This window comes from Alternaria hordeiaustralica (assembly GCF_023758085.1).
Source record: "Alternaria hordeiaustralica strain BMP 2776 chromosome Unknown scaffold_2, whole genome shotgun sequence".
Taxonomy (NCBI): Eukaryota; Fungi; Ascomycota; class Dothideomycetes; order Pleosporales; family Pleosporaceae; genus Alternaria; species Alternaria hordeiaustralica.
In genome coordinates, this window is record NW_026056774.1 from 1,592,008 (window position 1) to 1,619,206 (window position 27,199).

At 53.5% G+C, this 27,199-nt stretch overlaps 11 protein-coding genes across 11 annotated transcripts; 5 read left to right on the forward strand and 6 right to left on the reverse strand.

The window, feature by feature from the left end:
- Window positions 1-10: 10 nt before the first annotated feature.
- On the reverse strand, window positions 11-756 carry J4E84_001992 (uncharacterized protein; the record flags this gene model as incomplete). The annotated part of the gene is made up of 2 exons (XM_049384621.1): window positions 11-445; window positions 502-756. 2 exons carry the CDS (start codon window positions 754-756, stop codon window positions 11-13), a joined length of 690 nt encoding a protein of 229 aa, XP_049247977.1.
- Window positions 757-1,200: 444 nt separating this feature from the next.
- On the forward strand, window positions 1,201-3,612 carry J4E84_001993 (uncharacterized protein; the record flags this gene model as incomplete). Its single annotated transcript, XM_049384622.1, has 1 exon — window positions 1,201-3,612. One exon carries the CDS (start codon window positions 1,201-1,203, stop codon window positions 3,610-3,612), a length of 2,412 nt encoding a protein of 803 aa, XP_049247978.1.
- A 183-nt stretch (window positions 3,613-3,795) lies between these two features.
- Window positions 3,796-5,975, reverse strand: J4E84_001994 (uncharacterized protein; the record flags this gene model as incomplete). Its single annotated transcript, XM_049384623.1, has 3 exons — window positions 3,796-5,156; window positions 5,317-5,870; window positions 5,926-5,975. The coding sequence occupies 3 exons, from the start codon at window positions 5,973-5,975 to the stop codon at window positions 3,796-3,798; spliced, it is 1,965 nt and encodes a 654-aa protein (XP_049247979.1).
- An 891-nt stretch (window positions 5,976-6,866) lies between these two features.
- On the forward strand, window positions 6,867-8,050 carry J4E84_001995 (uncharacterized protein; the record flags this gene model as incomplete). Its single annotated transcript, XM_049384624.1, has 3 exons — window positions 6,867-6,875; window positions 6,924-7,034; window positions 7,088-8,050. The coding sequence occupies 3 exons, from the start codon at window positions 6,867-6,869 to the stop codon at window positions 8,048-8,050; spliced, it is 1,083 nt and encodes a 360-aa protein (XP_049247980.1).
- Window positions 8,051-8,068: 18 nt separating this feature from the next.
- On the reverse strand, window positions 8,069-8,482 carry J4E84_001996 (uncharacterized protein; the record flags this gene model as incomplete). Its single annotated transcript, XM_049384625.1, has 1 exon — window positions 8,069-8,482. The coding sequence occupies one exon, from the start codon at window positions 8,480-8,482 to the stop codon at window positions 8,069-8,071; it is 414 nt and encodes a 137-aa protein (XP_049247981.1).
- A 201-nt stretch (window positions 8,483-8,683) lies between these two features.
- On the forward strand, window positions 8,684-15,448 carry J4E84_001997 (uncharacterized protein; the record flags this gene model as incomplete). The annotated part of the gene is made up of 1 exon (XM_049384626.1): window positions 8,684-15,448. The coding sequence occupies one exon, from the start codon at window positions 8,684-8,686 to the stop codon at window positions 15,446-15,448; it is 6,765 nt and encodes a 2,254-aa protein (XP_049247982.1).
- Window positions 15,449-16,058: 610 nt separating this feature from the next.
- On the reverse strand, window positions 16,059-18,292 carry J4E84_001998 (uncharacterized protein; the record flags this gene model as incomplete). Its single annotated transcript, XM_049384627.1, has 3 exons — window positions 16,059-17,024; window positions 17,088-17,422; window positions 17,473-18,292. 3 exons carry the CDS (start codon window positions 18,290-18,292, stop codon window positions 16,059-16,061), a joined length of 2,121 nt encoding a protein of 706 aa, XP_049247983.1.
- A 211-nt stretch (window positions 18,293-18,503) lies between these two features.
- Window positions 18,504-20,492, reverse strand: J4E84_001999 (uncharacterized protein; the record flags this gene model as incomplete). Its single annotated transcript, XM_049384628.1, has 2 exons — window positions 18,504-20,139; window positions 20,188-20,492. 2 exons carry the CDS (start codon window positions 20,490-20,492, stop codon window positions 18,504-18,506), a joined length of 1,941 nt encoding a protein of 646 aa, XP_049247984.1.
- Window positions 20,493-21,196: 704 nt separating this feature from the next.
- Window positions 21,197-21,746, reverse strand: J4E84_002000 (uncharacterized protein; the record flags this gene model as incomplete). Its single annotated transcript, XM_049384629.1, has 3 exons — window positions 21,197-21,267; window positions 21,315-21,672; window positions 21,723-21,746. The coding sequence occupies 3 exons, from the start codon at window positions 21,744-21,746 to the stop codon at window positions 21,197-21,199; spliced, it is 453 nt and encodes a 150-aa protein (XP_049247985.1).
- A 1,974-nt stretch (window positions 21,747-23,720) lies between these two features.
- J4E84_002001 (uncharacterized protein) lies at window positions 23,721-24,482 on the forward strand (the record flags this gene model as incomplete). The annotated part of the gene is made up of 1 exon (XM_049384630.1): window positions 23,721-24,482. One exon carries the CDS (start codon window positions 23,721-23,723, stop codon window positions 24,480-24,482), a length of 762 nt encoding a protein of 253 aa, XP_049247986.1.
- Window positions 24,483-25,076: 594 nt separating this feature from the next.
- Window positions 25,077-26,988, forward strand: J4E84_002002 (uncharacterized protein; the record flags this gene model as incomplete). Its single annotated transcript, XM_049384631.1, has 2 exons — window positions 25,077-25,774; window positions 26,190-26,988. 2 exons carry the CDS (start codon window positions 25,077-25,079, stop codon window positions 26,986-26,988), a joined length of 1,497 nt encoding a protein of 498 aa, XP_049247987.1.
- Between the last annotated feature and the right edge of the window lie 211 nt (window positions 26,989-27,199).

The window sequence follows — 27,199 nt, forward strand, 5'->3', positions numbered from 1 at the left end:
GATGTCGGGTTTAAGCGTTCTTTACAACGCCAACCTTGGCCGGTCGCAGTGTCCGGCCGTTGAGCTTGAAGCCCTTCTGCTGTGTGTGGAAGCAAGTTCCGTCCTCCTTGTCCGGCTGCGGCGCTTGGAAGACCGCCTCGTGGATGTTGGGGTCGAACTTCTCGGCCGCCTCGCTGGGGTCGAATCGCTCCAGACCGTGCTTCTTCAGCGTGTTGATGAGGATGGTGTCGGTCATCTTGATGCCGTCGTGTAGGGCAATGAGGTCGGTGTTATCCCCCTTGAGCTTCTCTTCTGGCACGGTGCCAAGGGCGCGGTCGAGGTTGTCGACGGATTCTACGAGGTCGCGGGCGAAGCGCTGGATGGCGAAGTCTTTAGCGGCCTTGATTTCGCGCTGGGTGCGCTCTTGGAGGTTGCGGAAGTCGGCGACTGAGCGGAGGTACTTGTCCTGCGGAGGCATGTTAGTCTGCTGCTGTTATGCATCTGGGCAGCGTTGAAGCATACCTTCAAGTCGACGATTTCCTTGTCCTTCTTCTCTAGCTGCTCCTTCAATTGTGTTGCCTCATTGTTCTCTGCGGGCGCATCCTCCTTCTTCTCGGCAGCCTCGCCCTCCTTTGCTGGTGCAGCATCTGAATACCACCGGATAGCGGGCGTCGCGACTGCTCGTGTGATGGGTGATTGTTGACGTAGTGGCGCAAAAGGCCGTATTGAGCGGGCAGCCTGCTGTCTTGAGGCGCGGAGGATGGTTCTTTGCAACATTGTGTGGTATGAAATGTGGAATGAAGCAGAGGATGCACGGTTTATGCGAAGGCGATAGTGTAGCTCAGGTGGATGCGATGATGATGAAGACGTTCGAGAAAAATTCGGAGCTGTGAGTGACGAATGCCTGTGCTTCCATCAGGGTCCAATTCTTTCCGTTCCGAGGCGGACCCTTTCCGAACAATTTGCCATCCGGCGATCGCATACGCCTTTGACATGCATCTCGACAAGTCAATGCCATGATGCGTGATGCGTCCTTCGCCAGTCTTCTCCTTGCGTATACGCTCGTTTGTCTCGCGACATGACGTCGTTCCGCCATCTGCGACAGTCCAGAAACCCATTGAGGCGGCCTATTACCGCGGGGGTACATCACGAGGCGTAATCCTACAGCCGCAAGCCTTGCCTAAAGAGCGCGCAAGATGGCCGACCATATTCCGCCAGATAATGGGGAGTGGTGATCCCTATGGGCGGCAACTTGACGGGATGGGTGCGGGCATATCGAGTCTCAGTAAGATATGTCTCGTAGAACCCTACGGGAGGAGAGTGGCTTTGCCCGAGAGAGCCACTCGATTTCGAACAGGCTTTGGTGGTATTGATGCAGCTCGTAAAAGTGCGCAGGCTGTACAGGCTGCAGAGGCTCTGGAAGAGGCAGGATTGGCCGGACATGAGCCAAAGTTGGACATTGATTACACATTCGTCGGCTTGGGCATTGAAGACAATGAAGTCGACGTCGCAGGCAACTGTGGAAACATGAGCAGTGCAATTGGCCCTTATGCTTATAACGCCGGTCTTCTCCCATCAAGAACATACGCCCAGGGAGACGGAGTGGTCACAGTGAAGATACGGAATACCAACACTGGGAAACTGCTCGACTCTACCTTCGAAGTCATTGGAGGACAAGCTGCCGTCGCGGGTGACTACAGCATTGACGGCGTTACCGGAAAAGGCTCAAAGATCAGATTGGATTTCAAACGTCCATACGGCAGCAAAACTGGCAGAGTGCTACCTACTGGCAGGAGAGTGGACAACATCGGGGGCTACAGAGTATCGTGCATAGATGGCGCGAACCCAGCGATCTTCGTCCGAGCAGACGATGTCGGAGTGGATGGTACCATCCTACCCGACGACTTCAACAATTTTCAGGAAAAGCTTGCTTTGCTCGAAAGCATTCGCAAAGCCGCTGCCGTTGTCATGGGTATTGCATCTACAGAGGATGACGTCCCTCGTACCGTTCCCAAGATCGGCATCGTATCACAATCATCTGCGCACCCCGTCCTCTCAGGGAAGACTCTCAAGGCATCACAGATGGACATTGTCGTACGTTTTCTCTCAGATACACAGCCTCATCGAGCCATTCCTTTGACTGCTGCACTGACGACAGCCGTCGCGGCGCGCATCCCCGGAACAGTTGTCGAACAGATGCTTGCTCCGGAGCCTTTAATGGAGGGCGCCATCACCATAGGTCACGCAAGTGGTCGACTGCAGGTCAACGCCACAATGGATCCGAGGAACAAGCTCATCCCCGCCAGTGGTACGGTATATAGAACCGCAAAGAGGCTGCTCGAAGGGAATATATTCTGGGTCGACAAATTCGGGGAGACGGAACCTAGGGAAGACACTACTGAAACCAATACCACCTATGGTAGTAACGGCCGACACTCTCTCGGGTTAGCTTTCGTTCTGGAGAACCGCGGTAAAGATTCATCCCACCTCTTCGAAGAAGACGTCGCACGTGCAAAGCAACAAGAATCGGACATGGACCAAATCATAAGCCAACAACCGACTCTAGAGCAGATTGAAGAAAACGAGCAGAAAGAGGAGCCCGAGGTCCCAATCCTAGTTTACAGACCCCTCCCCGACCCGCACAGGAAGCGTCGCGATCTGCGGGAAATACCCAAAGAAGAAGACGCTCTCACACTCGCCATCCAAGGTCTACACTCCGAACTCACCGGACTGCTGCACGATGAAAAGATCATGGACACCACGGAACAGAACTCCAACCTTCTCGAAGCTGTCCTCAGGGCACACCGTGACATACAAATCAACTCCCTGATCCAAAGGCGTTCAGCCGAGAAGGCTAGCGAGAAGGCGAAGAAATCTATAGTTCAGAAAAGTAGAACTCGTGCACAGAAGGTTACAGCGGGCGGGAAGTTGAGATGGGAGCATGTGGAAAGGGCAATCTCCGCCCGCGTCACGGAGAAGGCAAGAAAGAGGGTGGAGGGTTGGGGGAGAACGGAGAGGACGGATACCGATGATATGGATGAACATATAGGGGAGAGTGTGGAAAGGAAGATGGCGCTCCAAGGTGATGGCGGTGGACAGCAGAAGACGGAGAGATCGGTGAGAGATGACATGGAGAAATGGATGAGTAGCCAAGAAGAGGAAGACAGAGGTGATGGCGGTGAGCAGCAGAAGACGGAGAGATCGGTGAAAGAAGACATGGAGGAATGGATGAGGAAAAAACAAGACGAAGAGCAGAAAAGGGCGTCTAGAGAAGACATGGAGATATGGAAGAGGAACGCCCAAGAAAAGAAGGAGAGGATGGAGAAGAGGGAGAGAGAGATGGTGAGAGATGACATGGAGGGATGGGAGAGGAGCCAAGAAGAAGAGGAGGAGGAAGAGAGAAGGATAAGGAGAGAAGCCTTGGACGAAATCCCGAGCAACCGCGAAAAAGGGGACACTTCGATGTTTAGTAAGGACCCGGAATTTGATGCTTTAGCGGAGAGAGAGCCGGGGAAGAGGGCTCCTAGAGATGTAGGACCGAAGATTAGCGTTTACCCCGTTAAGACGGCGAAAATGAAGGCAAAGCGGATGAAAGCTTTATACCGTAAGCCGAGGTCGTGGAATTCGAGATGACGGAATGAAAAGAAGAGTCAAGGTTGCAGCTTGTGCTATCTGCGAAGACTGGTCAATGGTAACAGACTGGAGCAGACCTCGATTGTAATTCAGAACCAAAACTTTTGATTCCCAGACTAGGAACAAGTCTGCTCATCTCAACCTATATCCCCATCCATTCCCTGAAGACTTACCTTACCTTACCTACCTGATAATCGTGCCCTGCCTTTCGATACCCCCAGCATAAGGTCCCTCAAGGATATCACTCCCACCTAACAAGCCCATCGAGCCACCACCCAGCAAGCCGCCCGCGCCCATACTACCCCGTCGATCACTCCATATCTCGTGGAACCGAATCGCCATATCACTCGCGGCCACAACAATGCAACCTTCCTCAACACCTCTTCGCGACCACACCCCGTCTTCACCCCTCGCCCTCCCACCATCACGATCGTCGTCTGTCTGCGGACCGCTCGTGGGACCGCCTGGGTAAGCGACTGCACACAACGCGCGATTTTCGTCGTACCACGGGACGGCAACGACTTGTTCGCAACTGGGCCAGGCGAAGACGGCGACGCGGTAGGGGTGCTCGGGCTGCGCGAAGCCGAAAGTTGCTGCGATCTCGCGGCGCGTCTGGGACCAGATGAGGCTAGTGATTTGAGCTGCGCAGTCGATGGTCGCAAGACAGGTGCCGGAGCGGGTGTGGTAGAAGTGGATGCAGCGGTCGTTCGAGCCGCCGCCGACGGCTAGAAGTCCGCGCTGCCAGGGGCAAAAGGCCATGGCTTTGACGGCGGCATTGAGTGTCCAGGTGTGTTTTGCGGCTGATTGCGCGAGATGTAGGACAGCGTTGTTGCTACGGTTGGTTACGGTGTAGATAGACTCGCCACGTGGGCCTTCGCGCACGTCTAAGATGGCTGCTGTGTTTTCGCTTGCGGGGTTCGATCGGAGCACTTTCTTCGTTTCGAACAGATTGCAGTTGTTGTCGTTTCCTCCACTCGCGAAGAGCTCACCGTCGGATGACCATGCTAGGCCACAGATCTGTTGACTGTGGATTGAAAGTCGAGCCAGCAGGGTCATGGCGCCAGTCCAACCGAATAGTTCACTGTGTGTCTCTGACGGCCACTCCACACTGTAAAAGTAGATGTGACCGACTTCGTCCCCAATGAGCAACTCCTCCGTCGATACGGTCATTGCTCTGTCTCGGAGAGAAGGGCGCTGCACAACAGTCGGTCTCCAGGATACACACGATACGGGCTTGGGTTGTGTTGCATCGAAGCGTGGCTCAGCATCCAGTGGGCTCCATAGCAAGATGCGGCCATCTGCGCGTCCCACGGCAAGGATCGCTTGACCCCCTGCTGTAGAGGAAAAGTCTAAGGAGGTGACGTGCTGAACGTCTGCGGGACCGTTTGGCGGCACGGCGTTCAGGGAGTCTGGCGTATTGACACCATTTCTCTCAGACCAAAGATGAACAAAGTTCCCTAGGCCGACAGCCAGACACTTGGAGGTGTAGGAATATGCGAGTAGGGTACAGTAGTAGTCGTCGCGGAGGTTAGGGGCATCGAGAACTGTGAGCGGAGTCAGTATTGAGAAGTATCGGTAAGCAGAAGAACATATCGAAAAGGCAAGATCGGCACCGGTCTTCGCTTTGGTGGTGTTTGGCGGGGATCTTTGATCTCAGATTAGCAGCGACATCACATTTGGAGTCCGTAGCAAATGAAGACAGACTCGAAACGACTCCGTCCCTGATCCAAGCCCCGTCTCGCCAGACATGTTTTGCTTGCGATGCAGGAACACTATGCGGTGAGCTCGCAGACACTGGAGAAGATGAGTGTTGCAGGATGCGATCAGTCGGGTCGATGTCGAGCGCTAGTGCGAGACGTCTTTCGTAGGCTTCAAGTTCGGCATCGGGGTCTGCTCGGTTCAGGAAAGCAGATTTGTACAACGGCGCGTTCGTTCCACTTCCAAGCATTCTACCTCTGCCAGTGGAGACTGCTATTACCGTGTCACTCACAGCAGAAGGCCCACCAACATTCCAGACAGCGCCAGCGCTGATCTGGCGAGTACCCAGAGGTAGAGGGGTTTGTCTGAAGTTGACGTTTCTTCTGTTTGCATTTGCCCGGCCTGAAACTACAGAGTGTGCCTCCCTGAGGCCGCGTAGTTCCTCATTCATACGGCCACTCCTGCGCAGTCGACGGCTGAAAGCATCTGCACCTGTACGTGTACCGCGGTTGGTGTTCTGTTCCTTGTTCCGACGCTCCGCAGGGCTGTTGAGCTCGAAGCTTTCTCGTGTAATAGTGGGTGGTCGGCGGCAAGCGATAAAACGATCTGGCGTACTTGTTTGGGTCTGACGAGGTGATGCTAGTAAGCCACCTCGTGCTAGCCATTGACTGGATCTGAGAGGGGAGCTGGCGTAGCGCAAGGGAAGACGGCGAAGCTTGGTAGGCGGAGAACTGTCGTCAGCGGAGATGTCAATGGAGTGTAAGTGCGGTAGATTAGGCCTTTCGAATGTAGTGACTGTATCTGTTGTAATCAATGAGGGAGATGCTGCGCGGCTTGCACTTTCAACTATGCTGTCTGAGGAACTGCGATTGCTGCGTCTTCGCTTGCTGGATGAGGATCCATCTCGAAACGGGTTGAGGTCGCAAGGTATCGGCACAATTACGAGATTAGTCGGACTCAGGTCTGGAGTTGACAGCGCTTCAAGACGAGAGAGAAATTTGAACTTGGACTTCCTAGGAGAAGACAATGGAGTTGGGCAATGACTAGTAAAGTCGCTGTCGATATCCCTGAAGAAGAGGCAGCTGCGGCTTTTGCGCGGGGACCGAGGCGTCCGAGGTGATGCCCAGCCTTCGGTACTGACAGTCTTCGTAGGAGACAGCGGCGGTGTGAGATAGCCGGACCGAGACGGAGATGCTTCGTCGCCAGTGTCGCTCATGTTGGAACAGCTTGTGTCAAGATGAGTGGACTGGAAGACTGAGCTGTGAGCTTCAGCGCATGTGAAGCTGTCTGAAGGAGAGGAGCTAGGAGGCCGGAGACCGGGTGCTGCCTGATGTCCCGGTGGTATTGCTGCTGGGTTAGTAATAGCAATGGCTGCTGAAGGTTGCTTAGGATGTTCGGAGCAGATATAGGGCTGGCAGATGCGGCTAGTGGTGACGGCAACCTTCCGCGAGGGATGACGGAGGGGCAGGGGCTCCACGCGTGTAGTGGGGCAACATTCCGCCGAGGCTGCAGTTCGAGGAAGCAACGCTGAAGCCTCTGAGACAGCACAGAAACATATGGCAAGCGTAAGTTGACTTCCTGATTGCTCCACGGGTCCTTGCTGACGTGTCCAGCACGGTATATCACGCGGGTCTGGCCCAGTCGTCCGCTCAGAAGAAGCGCGGCAGAAGGAGCTACAACAGATTACAGACTACAAAGATTTGGCTGATCTGGTGAACACAAAGGTAACGCAATCAGAGAAAGCTTCCATTGGACTCTACTGACACTCGCTTTGCAGGTTGCCGAAAAGCAATATACGATCGAAGTTCTGGGCCTTGTCACGAAACTCTTGAACGAGAATCCCGAATACTACACGATATGGAATCACCGAAGACGCGTCTTGATGGCTCTGGTGACCGCAGACACCCCCGAACAATCACCAGACGAACTCTTGCAGGGCGACCTGCAGCTCACATTTGCGCTATTACGAAAGTTCCCCAAATGCTATTGGATATGGAATCACAGAAACTGGCTGTTGCGCGAAGGCGAAGCGCTGATGGGCGCGGATGCAGCACGTAAGCTCTGGTCAGGAGAATTACAACTCATAAACAAGATGCTGCACGCAGACAGTCGCAACTTCCATGCTTGGGGCTACAGACGATTTGTGGTGTCGCAGATTGAGCGTCTGACCACATCCGAGGATGTTCCCGCATCAGGACCAGCACAGAAGAGCCTCTCCGAATCTGAATTCGAGTACACGACCAAGATGATCAAGACCAATCTCTCCAACTTCTCCGCTTGGCACAACCGTAGCCAGCTTATCCCCAAGATCCTCCGCGAGCGCAACGCAGACGCTGAGGCGCGCCGTGTATTTCTCGACTCAGAACTAGCCCTGATTTGCGAAGCCATAAACACCGACCCCTTCGACCAGTCCATATGGTTCTATCACCAATACCTCCTCTCCATATTGTCACCGTCGTGTCCGCCGGATGCGCTTGTCGTCCAGGACCTGAGCAACGGCGAGCGGCAAAAGTACTACGAGCACGAGATGGAGTACATCAGGGACATATTGGAGGACGAGGCGGATTGCAAGTGGATATACGAAGCGCTGCTCGGGCTTGCAGAGGCTTATTTGGAGGTAGATGCTGGGACCGGGTCGTTTACAACGAAGGATATGAGGTCGTGGCTAGACGAGCTGAAGCGTCTGGACCCGCTGCGGCGGGGACGATGGAACGATCTCGAGCGTAGGCTGAACCTATGAAATCCATTATGGTAGCATTCAAGGCTTGCTTTTGGGATTCTCCACACTACTCGTTGCAGTCGCAGGCGCGGCTTCCGTCTTGTTGTCCTTCTTCCATGCCCAGAGCCCAAGCACGTTTGACCACGAGTTGTCGGCAGGAGCGGAGGCCACAGCTTCCTCTTTCTGAGCCTGTACTTGTGCGGAAGGTGGGGGTGCTACAGCACTCGATGCTACGGGGATGGGATTCGGGGTGCTGGAAGCATTTGCAGCGGCGAGTTCCCTGACACGAACGTTAGTGAAAGTGACGAAAGCACCTGTGGACTCTGCGTACCGTTTGTACTCCTCCTCCATCCGTGCGATTCGCTGTTTTTTGAACTCTCCATCAAAGGTAGCCACACCAATTGACACACCAACAATAGTTGCCAACGCGACTGGAAGAATACGTCCCGCCATTTCGTGTGTTCGTTGCGTGGAGTGACGGTGAATGAGACTGGCATGTATGACGAAAGCACTCCCGCGGGCAAAAAGTTGAGCCCGCCGCCGTCGCCAGCACGCGCTAAGCGGAGCACGGGACGACGCGCCATGCCTTCAGCCATCACCCAAAACCTCACCCCGCCAGCATCCAACCGCGGAACGACATGCAGGCGCGTCCAAATGTCCAAATGGCGACAGAAAGGTTTTGTCCAGGACTCGGATGAGGAAGAAGACGAGTCTCAGCTTGAGAGTCAGAGTTCCAGGCAGAGTGTTGGCCTGAGTGGACGCGTCGAACGCGTCGAAGATGGCATCGCGCCGGTCCGACGGCATGAGGCACCCACGGAAGAGGTGCACGGAGTCAACCAAGAGGAGGGAGAAGAGAAGTATGCCGACGAAGGCATCAATGGGATAGAGAAGCAAGAGACGGGCATCGCCACGCCTACCAAACACAGCTCGCCGAGACGCCCTACGCCATCTCCCTTCACGCCCAAATCAACGCGCAGTACAAGAAGAGAGCCCACCGAGAGCCCTGATCCGCTGCTAGGCTCACCTACGCCTAGAAACCGACAGGCTGTACCACCTCCGTCGTCACAGCGCCTGGCATCCCTGATTCTCCAGCCAAGCTCTGCCGTGTCCATACCTCAACTCGACGACGGCCATGTTGTGCCCCTCTCCGATGCCTCGATTACCCCGATACAATCAACTGTCCCCGGGGAACCTCAAACCTCTACACATGCTTCAAGCATACTCAGAGAGTTCGGCATCGCGCCGTTGTCCGATGATTCCGACGATGATCTCTCAGATCCGCCCTCGGACCTGGAATCGCCCCCTCCTGCTTTCGCTGAGCCCCATCGTCGTACGGCAGTTCAAGTTGTCATACCATCCGCAACGGCTCTACAAAGACAAATCGCCGATGATAGGGCAAGACGCGAGTTTCGACAACGGAAGCCCATCCAAATGCACCCATATGCGTTGGAGGGTGAGATGTATCGGAGAGAAGTACAGAGTAGAGGCCTCAAGCCGGTGCGAAGAGAACGTTCACGTTCCCCTCAGGGTCATCACAGACAGCCAAACGATGAGTCGCAAGAACAGGAGTTCAATCCCGATCAAAGCCCCACAAGCAGCCCTCCCGAGGTCGAGATACCCGTCTCTACACCTGTGCTGCCACGTCCAAGAAATGATCTCGTTCATCGGCCTACTTCTGGTCCCGCCAGACGTCCTCCTTCTACACAGCTCCGTCACCCTCATGCAGCCAAGCGTAGGAAGCCTAATTTCTCATCCACACAAGTAGCGGCGGCACCGACAAGCATTTTTGAAGACAGTGATATGCGACGCGATATTTGGTCCATACCTCCGAACTCGCCGCCGTATTCAAGTAGTCCGCCATTACATGGAACCACGTCAGCTCGCCGTCCAGCTATGCTGCGTGTATCAACTCCTGCTCCAAACTTGCCGACGCCGTCTACGTCGTCTGTCATGCAAGAAGACCCTCAGATGCTCCAGGGCTCAGACTCCGAGCCTGCCCCGCGCAGCATACAAAGATCCGGTGGAGAACTGCGTCGGCCAACAAGGGTAGTGATAACGGACAGCTCATCTTCGGCTGCAGGCTCTGCTAGTGAGGCAGAGAAGAGTGACGATGACATGCGTCATGTGGGCCGAAAGATCAAGGGAGTTTTGCCTGCTTCTTGGCTGCGATTCGATCGCCAGGCACAAGAGCGACGGAAGGCTCAACAGCGCGAGCGGGAACGCGCGCGTATCAATGCAGCTGCTTCCCCCGAGCCAACAGTGCCTGTTCGTGGAGTCGCTCAGAGAATCATGAGACCTGCTGGCCGACCTCGACAAAGTTCAGCTTCCAACACGCCTTCGCAAGCTCCTGTTGTCATATCTGATGATTCAGATGACGGGCCCATGGCTTCTGAGCCCCGGCCTTTGCAAAGGGTGCAAGACTCTGTGGCCGACGCCTCTGCGTTAGCTGCAATGTTTGACGATCGTTATGCCGATGACAACCTGTCCGACATGGAACACGACCGTCTACCACTCCCTACGCTCGGTGGGACTGGATCAAAGCGGAGAAAGCAGACCAAACTTACAGACGCTTTCGCGAAATCCAAGAAGGTCAGACTATCAGACGGGTTGGCAAAGAACGTTGGCTCTGGGAAACGATCGTCTGGTGGTCAATCCTCGAACAGGAAGCATGGCCACTCCAAGAAATCACGCAGAACCCCACCACCTGCCATGAGTGTCATTGACATTGATCTTTCGCCTTCTCGACCGAGTAGTAAGATGCCGCAGTTCCTTAGGATCGCCAGACGGCAAGCGCTTCAAAGACCAGATTTAGCCCGTCAAAGTCCACATGACAAGCAGATACGACTGCATAACACTGAAGACACAGAAGAGGCCTATACCACTTTACGACAGTGGCAACGGGGAACACTGAAACCGAGAGCAAATGTCGTATCGCAAAAAAGGAGATCCCGGCATCCTTTGGCTGATCGGATCGATAACCAGCAGCATGCCGAGCAGGTTCCAGTAGCTGACACCGCATCTGCGAAGGGCACTGAGGTACAATCTGAAGCCGGGACGGACGTGTCCCGTACACGCCCACGTAAAAGCATCCCCGCAGGCCTCCATATCTTCCAGCGCTCTACGACCCAGGTCAGGAAATCTACGCAACGAGGAAAGAAACATGTCCAATCAAGCAAGGATCCAGGACGAGCTGGGCGTCAGGTGCCTCTTCCGTTCAGAACCGCGCAACTTGAAGGCGATGAGAACGACTTTGGCCGTGGCCACAGGAAAATCGCATTCGAGAAGGGCCTCTTGCGTGTCGATCAGCAGTTTGGTCTTCAGCTGCCTAGCGAACAGCCTTTCGTAAACCCACAGCTGGCGAGGTATCTCGCAGATGACAATACCGAACTGCCGCCCCTTCCCTCCGCGAGAGACGTCGGAGAAGGCCAAACTGAAGGTCCAAGCAAACAACAACCTCCGGTTCGCAGACGCTTGAAGCGAAAGGTACAAGCGCAACGAATTGATGTCGATGCGCGAGAATACCGCCAGCCAAGCGAGCCAGCAGTTGACGAGATCCTCAAGAACACCGACGCTCCTCAACCACAAGAGGTCGACACGGAAGACGGCTTGCCCGTACTCCACGGGTTGGGTCCTTATGGCACCCGTTACCCGATCACGTTCGATGTATACTCTCTAGCCACCGACACGTACTTCCATTCTTCCACGTTCATCGGGGCTGACGAGTTTCGCCAAGCTCTACTTGTCAGCAAGCCCGGTAGCCGTGACCTCGATGAATTGGCCGGCCATTGCACCATCAGCCATGGCGCTCTGTCAGTCAGATGTGGCCCATGGAATGATGAAACATTTTCTAGGCTACAAGAGCTTGTGAAAGCGGTATCAGAACCTGTTGAAGTCCATGGACCCGACCCTGATACGTCATCATCAGTCCACGAAAGTCCGCTGAACTCAGCTCGATTGGCACGATCACTTATCAGCTATATCACCCACCATCTCAGCTTTTTGGATCCCATCGATCGAGATGACTGTGTGGCCAAGTTGTTGCGGCTATGCCAAACAATCTTTGACAGCTTGTTGGTTGCTCAAGGTACCCTGAACGGCCAAGATCCTAGTCATACTCATGGTGTGGTCCGTGCTATGGCATACCTTCTTGTCATTGGCCTTCAAATCCACCACATCGCTCAACATCCTACCATTGCTCCAGGAAACCAAGTCGGTGTTATCGGTCTTGCCAAAAGCTTGTCCAAGACTATCGTCGCTCACTTGATGCGACACGGCATTCCCAGTCTTGGTAGTTTTCTCGAACAAAACCAGCGACACTCCGTACGCGAGAAGGGTATACAAGATACCGACGTGATTGTTGAGAGCACGGTCATATGCATGCATGTTTTGGAGGAGATGGACATACCAGCATGGGGTTTCTGGGATCTGGTCAGTCAAGAGCTTAGTTCCAAGCTGGGCAGCGCTACTACTTTACCTGCCTTCGAGGCTACCTGGGCCACGATGTTCACCTTCCTTCCCTACAACGAGATCGATTCGTCCGGCATACCGCTTAGAAGTCGGAGGGAGACTTTCCAAAGCGACAACTGGGCTTGCATTCGAGATCTCTTACGCAGATTATTCGAGTTATACCCGAGTACGTACAGGAAGCACAGCACGTCGCTGAATGGATACGTCCGCGCCAATCTTGCAAGATGCCACCGGTTGATTGCTCATTGGCATTGGAGACGTCCGGAGTTGATGCTCAACGCTGTCTTGGATTTCTTTGGCAAGAATGGACTCAAAAGCCTACGACGTGAAGTAGGCGCTGGGTCGGTACCCTTTCTCAACGACCTTGCCACTGCTCCATCACTCAACGTCGAGCCGAATGAGAACTCCTTTCACATCGCACTGAAGTGTCTCGCTCTAGGTCTTCAGGGTATGAGTACTGCCTATCCCGAGAAGAAGATTCGTAGCTTTGTCTTCCGCTCTCTACCTAATCATGGGCGTGCTTACCCCAAGGACCAGCCCCTGGACGAAGAAAATCTCGCAGCGCTACGCAATCACCATGACCTACTCTCAACGCTATACTGGGCTGCGCCACCCGCTTGTCGGCCAAAGCTTGATCACATTCGTGACCTAGTCAATCACGAGAGCTCTCACCGCGAAGCATGTAGAGTCAGTGTTCGAGCCTGGGCCAACCTTGCTACGTATCAGCTATCAACCGAAGAGCCATATACCTCTGCACGGCCATTTGCATCCTGGCACAAAGACATCATGCACCAAACGCTCATTCAGTACAAGTTGGCAAAGACCGAAGCTGACGACTATCTCAAGTCTGGTGTTCTGGACGGCACTACTGATGTCTCTGCCGTCATGGTTCGTCAAACGATGGAAAAGAACCAGGGTCAGGTCATTGCGACGCTAAGAGACTGCATTGCAGGGATGAGCAGGGCCATTCAACATGCAAAAGATCAATCATCCCTAAGGGAATTTTTGGTGGACTCCGACGTCATGCATCTTTTGGAGCTCCCTCATCTGGAAGATCATCGACTCGTCAACGTTATTCGCGACGTCATGAAGGTCCTTCAGGATTATGCGAAGATTCAGAAAGCCAACATGAAGAAAGACGTAAGTCAACAGACAAGCGAGGAAAGCCAGGACTACGGTGACTTTCCTGATATGGATGATCTGGAAGATATGGATGTCGATGTCCCCGCAAAGACCGTTCAACAATCGGGATTGGATTTCATCCAGACTCCACTTTGGCACTTACTGTCGAACGCATTTGGCGCGGAAAACTCGCCAGATGATAACCTGCTCATGGATTGCATCGATACATGGGTTCGAATTGCAGAAGGACAGGTCCTATCGGGTGAAAGATCATGGTCGTACTATCTCGATTCGTTTAGCCAGGTATCGTGGAAGCAGTTACGCCAAACCGAACAGACGCGCAAATTCGGTCCATACTTCATGGCTGCTCTCGTTGACTGTAACTCAGCCGCGTACGAAGAGCATCGACATGAATTTTTCCAGGCTCTAATGGTAAGCTTGGTCGAGCGAGAGTCGATGCTGAGGTTCCAGCACAGACTGCTGCACGCCATCGCGCAAACGGACGAGCACCACCCGCTCATGCAGAACCTACCTTTCTTCCGCGATCTAGAGACTGGAAAATGGGACATCACTGCCGACACTCTGCGCACGCGACGCCTTGCTCTCATCTCCAGCATTCTCTCCAACATGCGCGACGACATCCACGCCATCACCCGAGCCGAACCATCACGTCTCGGCGAAATGAAACGGCTGTACGCATCAATGCTGAAGGACTTCATGACATCTATGAAGTACAACTACCAGCAGCTCCGCCAAGGCACAACGGTGACCGGCGCATACGTCGAATTCGTGCAAAAGATCGTACAGTTCCTGAAGCAATACACGAACGACATCTGCCCTGTGCTGCCTTTCTTCACAGACTCGGTCGCTTTCCCACTCCCAGCTGGAGATCCTACCTACGTCGTCGCTCGCCTCTGCGGATACGCGCCCAAGCTTTCAGATACAGGGACTGCGAAACAGCTGTCTTTCTTCATCCAGACTGTCGCACAGCAAGCCGCTGCCGACAATCAACAGGCTTATCTGGTCAACCAGCTCACAACTGCTCTCTGCACTGATGAGGCGCCAACTGGCGATAGGGTCGCACTGCGATCGGTATTGCTACAGGGCATCTTTCCCGCATACTTGGAAGAAGCCTTCTCATCAAGCACAGCTTTCGCCATCGCTAGGCCCATGCTGCAAGCTCTACCCATGATTCTAGACACCATGATCTTTGACCTGCGTATCACTCAGCTGGAAAGTCTTGCTTCAACCGTCGGCTGCATCGTATCGGTATCGCACGCCTTCATTCGGGGTACAGAACAACTCAAAGACGACCATCATCTGCTCCAGCTACCTTACGTCCTCGCCGCGCTCACGCACATGCTGCAGGCTCTCAGGTCAATACTCTCTCCACTAGAGTACATATGCTGTCGCACCATGCCCTCTGCACATCTCAACCCACCGCCACTCATCACCTACATCGACGAACTCAGCATCTTCATCGCCGAACTTCTCCGTGGCGCAACACCAGATACTATCCCCTCTTACGCCGGTGATGCACACGCGCCGCCTTCGGAGAAACAGCACGCAGACCTTCTAGCTTTCTGCCGCCGCGGCCTGGAAGACAGCTTGAAGACGAATTGGAGCGAGAGCGCTGGGTCTATATGGTTTGGTCAGGGGCATGCGCGCAGAGAGGTGCTTTTCGATATTGGGGGTGTAGAGGAAGAACGAGGGAGACTGGAATGCGGGATAGAAGCGTTCCAGGCTGCGCTTCATGATGTTTATGGATATGGTGACGCTGGGTGTCATGGTGAGGAGGGAGAGAACGACGGGTACGACATGGTAGCTTAGTAACGTCTTGGATTTAGCGGCATGAAAACGGCGTACACTGGCATTTCTCAGATTACAAGTATATAATAAGAATCACAATGAAACAATCACGCTTCCCAGGTATGCGCGGATTGATCAACTAAACACCATGCGAGCACCTCAAACAAGGAACAATTTGAACACGTCCGCAGCCTACGTTAACGTAGAAAGATGCGGAGTAGGTAGCTGACGTCAACGTTGGCTCTAGAACGTTGAGTGTTTTCCCATAAATGAGGAGTGCGCAATAAGTCAAAGCATAAATCACGCGAAATCATGCAGACAAGTAGAAGTTTATATGTTCTCATTTCGTCTCCAGCAGGTGATAGGCAGACCATACCAGCCTTCGCAGTGTGGAATGTGGCTATCAGCCTCATCAACTATGCACCATGAGCGAATAATAAGAACAAGAAATCAAAGCCATAATCATCCCTCTCCCAAGCTACAGCCTCTTAAGTCCATCGTCAGGCACATCTACCCATCAAGCCTCGACCTGAGCGGTCATTTCAAGCTGTGAACACAATTAGCTACATTGCGCTTGAAGGTTGAGTGAAACGTACACGTTTTGGACGACAGACCAGCGTCTTTTCATTCCTCAGCTAGCATGATCATTCAGATCCGCAAGGGCTCGAGCAGCCCTTCTGCTCTCTTCAGCATCCCTCTCCATTCGCGCGTTCGTAACCGCATAGTAAGAGGTAGTATCGTACTTGTTAGCCCGACGAATTGCATCTATGTGGCTCATTTGGGACGAAAAAGGATTATAGTTATGATAGTCCCCGTCCCTGGGGGGGTCGGGGTCAACTGAAGGGAGGACGGGTGCGGTCTTCTTCTTTTTTGGTTTCTTCTTTTTCTTCTTGGGTGCTACAGTCGGGGTGGCGTCGAGCTGGGGTGCTTCATCAGGAGAGACGGTTCGCGAGGAGTCCGGGTGGGTAGGGGCAGGAGGGGCAAAAGCAGACGGTAACACTCGCTCTTCTCCGACTAGCGTGGAAGCGGAAGAGCGGCGAGAGTGACCTGGAACGTGAGTTTGTTGATTGGAAGTGAGGTTATGGGGATCATTTACTTCCTGGGCGGGCATCTTCTGGGAGGAGCCTTGTGCTTTTGGGGTGATTGAAGGGACAAATGGTGGAGTTGAGGGGGTCGGTTCAGCAACTGGGGTTACCCCAGAGTCTCCCGAAGATCCCTGGTTGGCTGGCACGGCGAGGTAGGCCTCCATCTTTTCCGCCTGGTGAGTTACTGAAGAGACATCCTTGGAATCGTTGATATTACCATTGGGTTTACCATTCTCCGATTCGGCAACAGCCTTGTCTTCGCCATCGGTAGAGCTGGTACCAGCTGGCTGCATCTTCGCCTTGCCTTTGGACTTCTTGTCTCCTATGGTGCTACCACCGCCAGTCTTTGAGTTGGCCGCTTCTGGTTCAGCAACTGTACCTGTAGCTCCAGGTGAGTTCACAGAGTCTCCTAGAGACCCAGTTTCACCCTGAGCGGAGGGACCGTCGTTGGGCTTTTGTGAGGATATGGCCTTATCAGCCTTCGCCTTAGCGACCCGATCAGCGTCTTCTTTCTGTATAGGTGAAAATTCAAAGTCAGCATAAGTTTCATGTTCTTTCGTACATGCAAGACTCACCCTCTGCTGCTTCTTTCTGGCCTCCTTTTCTCGTTTGGCCTGAGACTTGTTGCTCTTCGCGAACGGATGGAGCGACTGCATCTGCTGAGCACCAGCTTTCTTGGTTGCAGTGACGGGTGAGGTCTCTGCAGCTGTTGACATTCCTTCGTTTCCTTGAGCAGTAGCGGTTGTTGTAGGATCTTGTGTACTCTCCGACGCTGGAAGCTGAGGCGCGGTATCTTCTTTTGGCGGCGCAGCTACAGGTGGATCAGACTGAGTAGTATTGCGCGGGGTGATCAGTGTTGGGGATTTATCCAGGCTGGTCTCGGTAGGTATAGACGGCGACTTTGTGGTTTCTATGTACTGTCAGTCGTTTTATATGAGAATTGGGTGGGGGTTGTAGTACCATGGTTCGTAGTCATCGCCTTGTCCTGGAGCTCTGGTTGCGGCTGCGCTTGCACAGACTCAGGCTGGATTTCTGGCGCAGAATGGAAGCTAGTGTCGTTCTTGGCCTCATCGTCCGAGACGTCGTTGTCTGCTAAATGCACAGGCGATTCTATCGGAGCTGTACTCGAAGGCCCACCACCTGTGTTCTCACTATTCTTAGCGATGGAAGTAGCGTCAGATCTAGTCTCTAGATTCTTAGCAAGGGCGCCCGCGAAGTTGAGAGGGACATCAGTGTCACGCTCTTTCTGTGTTGTCTTGGCGTCTTGTCCTGCCTCTTGCGTCTCCGAATCCTTGGGTGGCAGTACGGTAGAGGCGTCGGCTACATTTTCCGGTCGATCTAGCGCTGGTGTAGATTTGGAGGGAGAGGATTCATGTTCTTCAGCCGAAGAAGTAGGCCCATCGACAGTCGCTGGCTTCGTAGGTTCAGTGATGGTTTTGGTAGACTCTGTGCCGTTCTCTTCCTCTTTCGTGACAGCTGGGCCATCAGAGTTCAGCTTCGCAGCAGCTTTCGTCTTCTCATCGGCTGCATCGGTGTTCTTGACTGTTGATTCGCGCCTACCTTTGCCCTTGTTCTTCTTTGTAGGAGATTTCTGCTGATGTTTGGGCATCTCGAGCTTGACGTCTCCTGTCTCTGGATAGCTAGGAACGTCCAACTGCGGGGATGGCTTCTTCAACAGGCCGCTTCTAGCATCCTGGGGAGAGTACGATGCCTTGGCGCTCTCTATAGGTGCATTTGACTCTACATCAGTGACAGGCTTATCGTCTTTCTGAATCGACATGCGTGAAGTATCACGCCCAGTATGTGACTGATCGAAATAGCTTGAACTCGATGGTATATCCCTCTGGTAGAATCGCCTTGGTACCGTCACAACGGGTCGGACTCCACGTACGTGAGGATTAAACTTATTAATGCCCAAGGCTACGCTGGCGTCTGCAGTTGATACGAATCTGGATGTGTCAGCGGATACACAGAGACAACAGCGAGTTGACTTACGTAGCAAAGGCATGAATAGAACTTGCACCGATCTTGTTGCCCCTCAAGGAGACCGCGATAGGGTTGATGCCGATCGTCTGCTTGAACATCTGTGCAATTTCAGACTCGCCGGTATCGGGTAACAAATCTCCGATCCAAAGCTCGGTGACGGTCTGGTTCTTGGGTCCAATCCATGTATGACCGCAACCAGAGACGGAGTCGCCAGTGATAGCCGGGTCGTCTTCCGATGAGCGACGTCGATTGTTGTAGTCGGCATATCGAGGTCCGCTGGATGGAACGTTGCCGCTGTAATCAGCGTTGGACCTATTATATGACTCTCGCCCGCCTGGGTTGGATACTTTGCGGCCACGACCAGACTGAGCGGCGAAGCCGCTGTTACCACCCTTCCGGCCTGTGTTGTTATGACCCGGGGCACCGTTGAACTTAGGGTTGTTGCCACCGTAAGGATCGTAGAGCTCTTGGGGGTTGCGCGGTGGATTGGAACGACGGGGCACCGGCGCACGAGGATCCTGATGTTGAAGCATCATGTTGTTAGTCATGTCGCCCATCGAGACGTGCTGGCTGTGTGGCTGCTGCGTGAATATAGGGTTTATTGGCTGAGCTTGCATCATGTTCTGCTGGTAGTTGAGTTGTGCTCGAGACATCAGGCCAGGGTCGGGGTGCTGGAGAGCAAAGCCATGATGGACCACCTGAACATACGGAACTACACCCGACATCATTGGCTGAGCGATATGTTGGCCCGGTGCCATTTGCGGGGGTAGGAAGTGAGGCGACTGCATGGCAGGCATAGCGCCAGAAGGCTGTCGTGGGTATGGACCATATGCAGTGCGGTTGTTGTTCTCGACCCAGCCGTGTTGCTGAACGTAGGATCCAGAGTTCATGTTACGATTGGATTTTGGAATGTTCAAGGATAGCGCATGCATGTTGGGCGACGGTCTCGAGGGCCCCGCCGGAACACCCATATCGCCGCTCCTCAATGGAGCAGAATGACCCCCACGCTGAACAAGACCCTGCGACGGGATGCGTGGAGGAGCATAGCGCATGTTGGGCTGATCTGGTACTCCGGAAGACTCATTCGCGACGTGGTCTGGCTTATCGACGACGAACGAAGGCTCTGCCGGTGTGGTCAGTTTGCTGGGTCGAGATCGTGTGATCTTGCGGTTTTTCTTACTGCCTTTCTTGTCTGTAGACATCTCGACAAGGGTGGACGAAGGCTGGGTTGCTTCATTGGTGGACTGTTGACCCCAAGTGCGTGCTTGTGGCGTCAGGCTCTCGCGCAGTGTCTCGTTAGTCGCCTTGTTCATCTCGATCCATGTAGTAATCAGAATATGAGCGACGTGCCAGAGGAATACACGAGGGAACCCGAGAGGCTCGCCGAACACGAAGATCTGGTCGACGATGGCAAGCGGATCGTTGATGTCGTAGACGTTGCCCATCTGAAGCCCGATAAAGTCGACTCGATCTGGATGCGCGAGCGCCCAATCCTTAGCGAATCGGTCCGCCGCGTAGTAGGTGTTTCGAGAGATGAAGGTCAACATCTCTTCGCAGAATTTCCTGCCCTCGATGTGGACATCTTCGGCATCCCACAGGTCTTCCACGGTCCACCCCTGTGAGGGTAGAATGCAGAGACACCTAGTTGAGTCAGCATAGGGCTCGAGTAGGGCGCGGCAATTTACTCACTGATTCTTGTATTTCACTTGCCAATGAGTCGCTGCTTGCACCACAGCCGCAGGACCTTGGACGCTACGTGCGATGACGGGCGCACGAATTGGACCTAGTGAACGGGGAGCGCGGGTACCAAGTTCGGTAGAAAAGAAGGCCTGGCCGGCTCCCGGACTGAACTTGGGGTCTCTAGTTGCATGGTTGACTGGGTCGACGACAGTGCTGTTCATATCGGTGGGGGGCGCAGGCTGCTCGTCTGCCGTTGTTGCGGTTTGCGTGTCTGCAGCGGGCGGAGTTCCCGGCGGTTGGGCAGTGTCCGACATAGCTGAACTCACTACTCGCTTGACGAGGGAGGTGCAAGTGAGTAGGCGTGGGACAACTAGAGGTGGTGTTTGCAGCAGGGGAAGGTCTTGAGCGGCGCCGAATGCCGTTGGAAACTAGCAACTGCGATGGAGAACGCGAGGTTGAGAATACTTGAGAGATTTGTGGCAAGCGCGAGGGTGCACGATAAACAAGAGTTCGTCGCTGCTTGAGGTGGAAGGAGCAACAAGTCTTGGCGCCGCCAGAAAGAGGAGGTGAGCGTGAGTAACCAACGCTCGAAATCTCCGCGCGCCGCTCTTCCGCTCATGCTATTGGCCCAACTATATAGCTTTGGCGTGACTTGTAAAGATATTGAGTGACTGTAAAAGAACAGAAACAGAAAGACGTAGTCACAGAGAATTTCGACATGGTGAAGCAAAAGGACGCAACGAACAGTAAGAGAATACGACACTTACACCTTACGAAGTGTTGGAAGAAGTTTTTCTTGGGATTTCTTTTGCATGTGCATTGATTTGCATCAGTGTCTTACCGGCGGCGCAGCTACCGGCCGCCTGGCAAAACGTCTCTTCCCGAGCTACTGAGCGGAGAAGCCTTGAGACATACCGGGTCCAGCAATCTCGAAGGCCAATAGTAACTTCCAGTATGTAGTATCCGGAATCACAGGCTGAGTGGAGTGGGTATAGTACAGATCGCATCTCTCCACGCTCTACACCTTCTCCGTCTCCTTCGGTACCGACCGTATCAGCTTCATGATCTCGCTCTCATTCTCTCCAGCGACTGTCAGGGTTAGCACGAGTAGCCTCTCTTCTCCTTTGCGGACATACCAGCTTTTCCCTGATTCCAGTCCACGACAAGCGGTCTCTGGAACGCGCCTCCGTCCGCCTTCAACCTTCTCATGGCATCAGTCTCGTTTTCTGCTCCGCTGATAACCTTGCCTGCCGCGCCTGATCCGCCCAAGTAGTCCAATATGTTCTTGAGCTGGTCGGTTGTGGGTGGGGCTTCTGTGACATCAAGCTCGAACTCTGTGCGCTCGGCCTTGTCCTGAGCTTTGTGGGAGCTGGCTTGGTCTTCAGTCGCGTGCGCAACGGATTGTGCGTTGGCTTGTTTGAGGAGGGTGAGGACGCGAGTGGAAGCTTGGTTCGAAGGCGCGTGGAAGAGTGTCACGACGTTCTTTGCGCCGTGCTGGATGGTATTAGCAGGTGATGCTGAGAACCAATTCTAGAATGGCTTACCTCTCCGAAGAATCGCTTGAACATGTTTGCTGTTGTTGTTGGTGTCGTACTGTTGATGCTCTGCAAATGGAGGTGTTGGTGCTCTGACAGCTCAAGTGGAGTGAGGTTCGGGTGTGACGTAGATCGCCGCTTGGACCTGCCGTTCCCACCGCAGTATGATCTTAAGAGATCTACGATGCAGCACTCGAGGATTGGACTAAAGACAGATAATGCAGAGCTTAGAAAGCTCTTAGCCTATAGATCTGGATGAAGGCAGGCCTACCGAGGGTGCTTCGCTATTGATGAAGGATTTTTCACAAGCTGGACGGGCTTGTCCGCTTTTGAATGCGACCAAGATGCTATGATGGTGCCAATTCGAAGACGTGAAATAATGTAATCACAATGGGGATTGAAACGCGATTGAATGGATGGACACAGCATCGGGTCGAGTGAAGCATAGAGGGTCAGCCAACGCGACAAGAAACAACACACGGCACACAATCCAAGAAGACCAGAGTTGGGAACACAAGCAGCTAGAATTCGTGATGCAGCTGTGCAAAAAGCAGAATGTACATGTACGCCATGAATATGCCCCCATCATCCCAAAGTGTGGGATCATGCTGCTGCTGAGGAACGTGCCGTGGCGACGTCCGTGATTCCCACTTCCCTCTGATCCAGAGTCATAGCCATCCTGAAGAAACCGAATTCATGACCGTATTCTCTAGCTCATAGTGCTCGTTTCGTTCGCCCTTCCTCTAGTGTTTGGCTTATGAGGTTGGGTTAGGGTTCATCTGGGACGTGTCAGTTCTCGCCCATCACACAAATGCGCGATGTCTACTGACCTTGCGCTTGCCACCGGTCATGGTGACGTTCACGAAACGGCGGGTGTATGTGAGCCTCTTCTTGGCGCGGCCCTTGGGGGTCTTCTTCTTCTCCTGGGGCTCAACCTGCGTAGCGTGTCAGTCGGCTGTCCACATCCACATGACATCCGAATTCATTCTATCCTTCTCCTCAGGCGTCGCGTGATTGTGGTCGTGATTCGACGTGTCGCTATCGGCTGGAGGCGTGGGTGTATCGATGGATGAAGCTTACCTTGGGGGCTATGCATTGTTAGCAGACATTCGCAATCGTTCCACATGAGCCAAGACTTACTTTGAGACTTGACCTTTCCGGCACGAGCGAGGGATCCGTGAACCTTTCCCATATTGGCGGTTGTTAATGGGTGTGATGAGTCGTTCGAAGTTGTCTGTGTGGTGGCAAAGTCCGATTAGCGGTGTACCTCTGGGGTTTCGGGTGTTGGGTGCGAGTTGAAAGTCTTGGTTTCGCAAGGCTCCGCGTTTGATGCAGGTGCAGTCGTAGGAGCGGGCGGAATACGTACAGGTTGCGGTCGTTGGGTGTTCGGTGACTGGGCGGCGACGAGAGGGTCAAAATGACTCCAGGGCTGTGGACGGCGGCTCACCGGATTAGCCGAGATCACGTGCAGCGCTAGTGCATCCAAGTGTGAGCATCGAGCTCAGCAGAACGGCCACTATGCATTCACTATAGACACTTCCCACAAGCAATGAATAGGCAGAGCGCATCTAGATAGCTGTGCCGATGCAGAAATTACCATCTATCAGGCTGCTGCGTCTAGATGTTCGGAACGGAGATCTCGCCTCCACATTTACAAGAGATGATCAGATAAGATAATGCGACCCATCAACAAGTACAACGGACAACAGATTAGACACGCCGACTTTCTCAATGACCCTCAAGCCACTATCAAGCAGCGCGGTCATGCTGTGTTTAGATGCTTATGGATGAGCCATCTCTGTGCCGGACACGGTCATGCCTTCCGCAATAGACTTTACCTTTACCCTAGTCGGAGATCCCCGCCGCGGTTGGGTGTCGCATGATGCGTCCCGTAGCTTCGCTCGGACGCGTCGCTGTTTGCCATCAGCCACCACCTTCACTGTAGCGATCTAGCTCTCGAAACACCCTGTTACATCTTTGCCTCACTCAGATACAAGCAGTAGCAAGATGCGTCTCCAAGCTGCCCTCGTAGGCCTCATCTCCGTCACCACAGCGTCCAACCTGCCGTCACCACAGTACTTCTTCGCGAACCCGTCCTCCAGCGATGGATCCGGCTTCAAGATCCCAACGGTCCACGAGTCCGCCGTCCAAGCTCGCAGGATAATGCGCCTAGAAAACATCGGCACCTTATCTACCGTCTTCCCAGACTCTCACACCACCGAGCAACGACCCTCGGATGTCGGCGGCGCGCCCATAGGCTTGATGGACTACTTCGGCGACTGCGAGTCCGACTCAGGCAACCCGACCATCCTCGCCATCACCATCGCGACCTCCTTCAAGAACGTAGATGCCGGCTCCAACATCACCCTGAGCATGCGATGGCACCCCCAGGACAACAAGTGGCGTAGTCCCGCATCTCTCCCTCGCTTCTCACTCGTCGGACGACTCGAGGACATCGATATGGATGCTGTCAAGAAGCTGGGTGTGACGGCTTGCTATGTCAAGAAGCATCCGGATGCTGCATGGTGGCTGCCAGGCAGTGGCATTCACGAGAGCAAGTGGGTGCGTCTCGTTGTCGAGGAGATATACTGGATTGGAGGCTTCGGAGACCGTGCATACATTGGATGGATTCCCAAGGATGAATGGTACAGCGTTACTCAAGAGGAGATTGATGGCGTTCAGCTGCCTGGAGAGAAGCAGAGTGCCTGGAACACCCTCGGAAGCTGGTTTGGAATGGGCCAGCAAGAAGACGGAATGTTCGAGCTCTAGATCGACTTATGCGGGACGGGGTCTGATGCTGCTTGGCATCCATCCGCATGGCCATCTAGGGGGACGTAGCCGGACTCAAGGAACTTCTTTCGGATGCAAGTCAGCATTCCTGATGGCTTTTCGTATTGCATCAACAGAGGCTATGATGTGGGGTAGCTATGCTGCTACTTTAGGTATTCCTGCATCAATTTATGTGTGCATCACGATTTCAAGATTGTAGGACTGTAGCAGCGCTCCTTCTTCGAGACCTTTTTTGTTGCCAGTATGATGTATGAAGCATCTCCCCGCTAAACAAGGCCCTTGTTCTGGCTCGTTTGTTTCGTCCTTGACTTTTCGCAAGACTGAGTCTCTAAGACTAGCCTTCTGGCCTCCAGGGCTGTCGCATCCCGATAGTGGAACGTCACCTGCAGCTTTCCGCCCCCACGGCTCACTAGCCCAACCTTGCCACATTTCCTCCGATCTTACATTGTCGCGCGACACATTCACTCGAACCGCTCTCTCATCACAACTAAGACTTACACCCCATTCGGCAGATGAATCCGATTATAGCTCACTATCGGCAGCGAAAGACTTGACACGGGATTTATCGACAACATGCGCCTCCTTCGTGCAGCAGACATGACGTTCCACGAGTTTGAAGGCTCTTCCATCCCACCTTATGCCATCCTGTCGCACCGATGGGAGGGTGAAGAAGTCACCTATCAAGAGATGAGCGATCGGGCGACTGCCAAAGAAAAAGGGGTTCGATCTACTAAGGACCAGGAGCTCAAAATCCGGGCGGCCGCCACAAAGAGGAAGTCTGGGTTCAAGAAGATACGGCAATGTTGCGAACAAGCATTGGAAGATATGATAGAGTATGTGTGGGTTGACACATGCTGTATCGATAAGTCGTCGAGCGCAGAATTGTCCGAGGCCATCAACTCAATGTATACTTGGTATCAACATTCTATAGTTTGCTACGCCTACTTGGCCGACGTACATACTTGGCCAACATACCGAGCAGAAGACGCCGATGGGGCCTGGGCCGGAATCATCGATGTCTACGAGCACCAGGATGGAAACGGAAGTGGACTCAACAGCCGCTGGAAAACGGGGCATGTTCTTGCTTGGCAGCGACTAGAGCCCATCTCGCATGTCATGAATAGTGCCTGGTGGACTCGAGGATGGACGTTACAGGAGCTAATAGCCCCGGAAGAGATGGTTTTCTATGCCAACAGCTCATCCAGTTGGAGCAAGATTGGCGACAAACGGACTCTGCTTGAATTGATAGTGAAAAGGACTGGCATTGAAAAGTACATATTACTCGGTGGGGACGTCACGAAGTGCAGTGTTGCACAGCGCATGTCTTGGGCCTCTGAACGCGAGACGACCAGAACGGAGGATTTGGCGTATTGCCTCCTAGGACTTTTTGGTGTCAATATGCCACTACTATATGGAGAGGGTAGCAAAGCATTTCTTCGCCTGCAGGTACGATGATCATCCCTCTGGCTCTCCGTTCTTTCCCGCTCATTCCAAACAGGAAGAAATCATGAAACAGTCTGACGACCAAACATTATTCGCGTGGCAGTTAGGCTTCGAGCGTACGAGAAATGATCTCTGTGGGCCTTTGGCTACACATCCGTCGAAGTTTCGAGGGGCCAGCACTTTGATCCCTATTCTTGACGATGATTTCCAGAGTCCGTATTCGATGACTAACAAAGGCTTAAGAATCGAGCTTCCGATTGTTCACCAAGGCGAAGACCCATACGGATTGGCTATTTTGCATTGCGGGACCTACAATACACGGACTGGTCTACCCGTTGTACGTCTTGGGCCACCAGGAACAAACCGTTATGCCCGTGATGCTCGCTCCACTGGACCTCTGATGACTATGAAAGCCGAGGAGCGCACACCCACAGCCATCTTCATGAGTCAAGAGCCAAGCATCAGAGTAGAGAAGCGACGACCTCTCCAGGTAGTCATAAGCGAAGACACTCTAAGATTGTTCAACACAGTCTACTGTAGTGCCAAGGCTCGCCCCTCAGACGTACCAAGTATAGCCACTGACCAGGCGTACACATTCCCTCTCAACTGTCGGCGCGGCGCGATACTGTTGGCTGGAAACGACTACACCAATCATCTACTCATCTTATTCAACATCGAGCTGCAGCATGTTGGGCGATATACCTGCAAGCTCGTCTATTCTGGAGACGAGGACGACGAAGACTTCACGATAGAGCAAGAGAAGATACATCGCCTTGTGCGTGATATGCGAAAGACCGATCTGTCGCAAGAGTATGCGTTAGCGAGAGAGATTGAAGAAGAGCCCAGCTGGAGTCTGATACATGGCGACTCCGGTCCACCGAATAATCGCACTAGCTTCGCTGACCTACCAGACGACGCTATGATACTGGCGAAGTTTGCGCCATACGATGTACTCGATAATAGTGATGACGGAAATCTGGTGCTGCACGTCGATCTCGTTGATCAATCGGAGAGTCCGCAGGATCTGTATGAACTAGAGTAGAAAGCAGACGAAGAAAGAGCGCGCGCAAGCGATGCGATGACGTTGAATCGGAATCGAGGATTATTTTCATGAGATGCAAACATCTGTATCATGTCGCTCGAAGCGTAGGAGCAGGAGTGCCTAGAATTATGTCCCGATCTGCTGCATACACACTGTTGAATCTGGATAAGTAAATACTCTCCAACATAACAATTACTTCTACATTGATGAT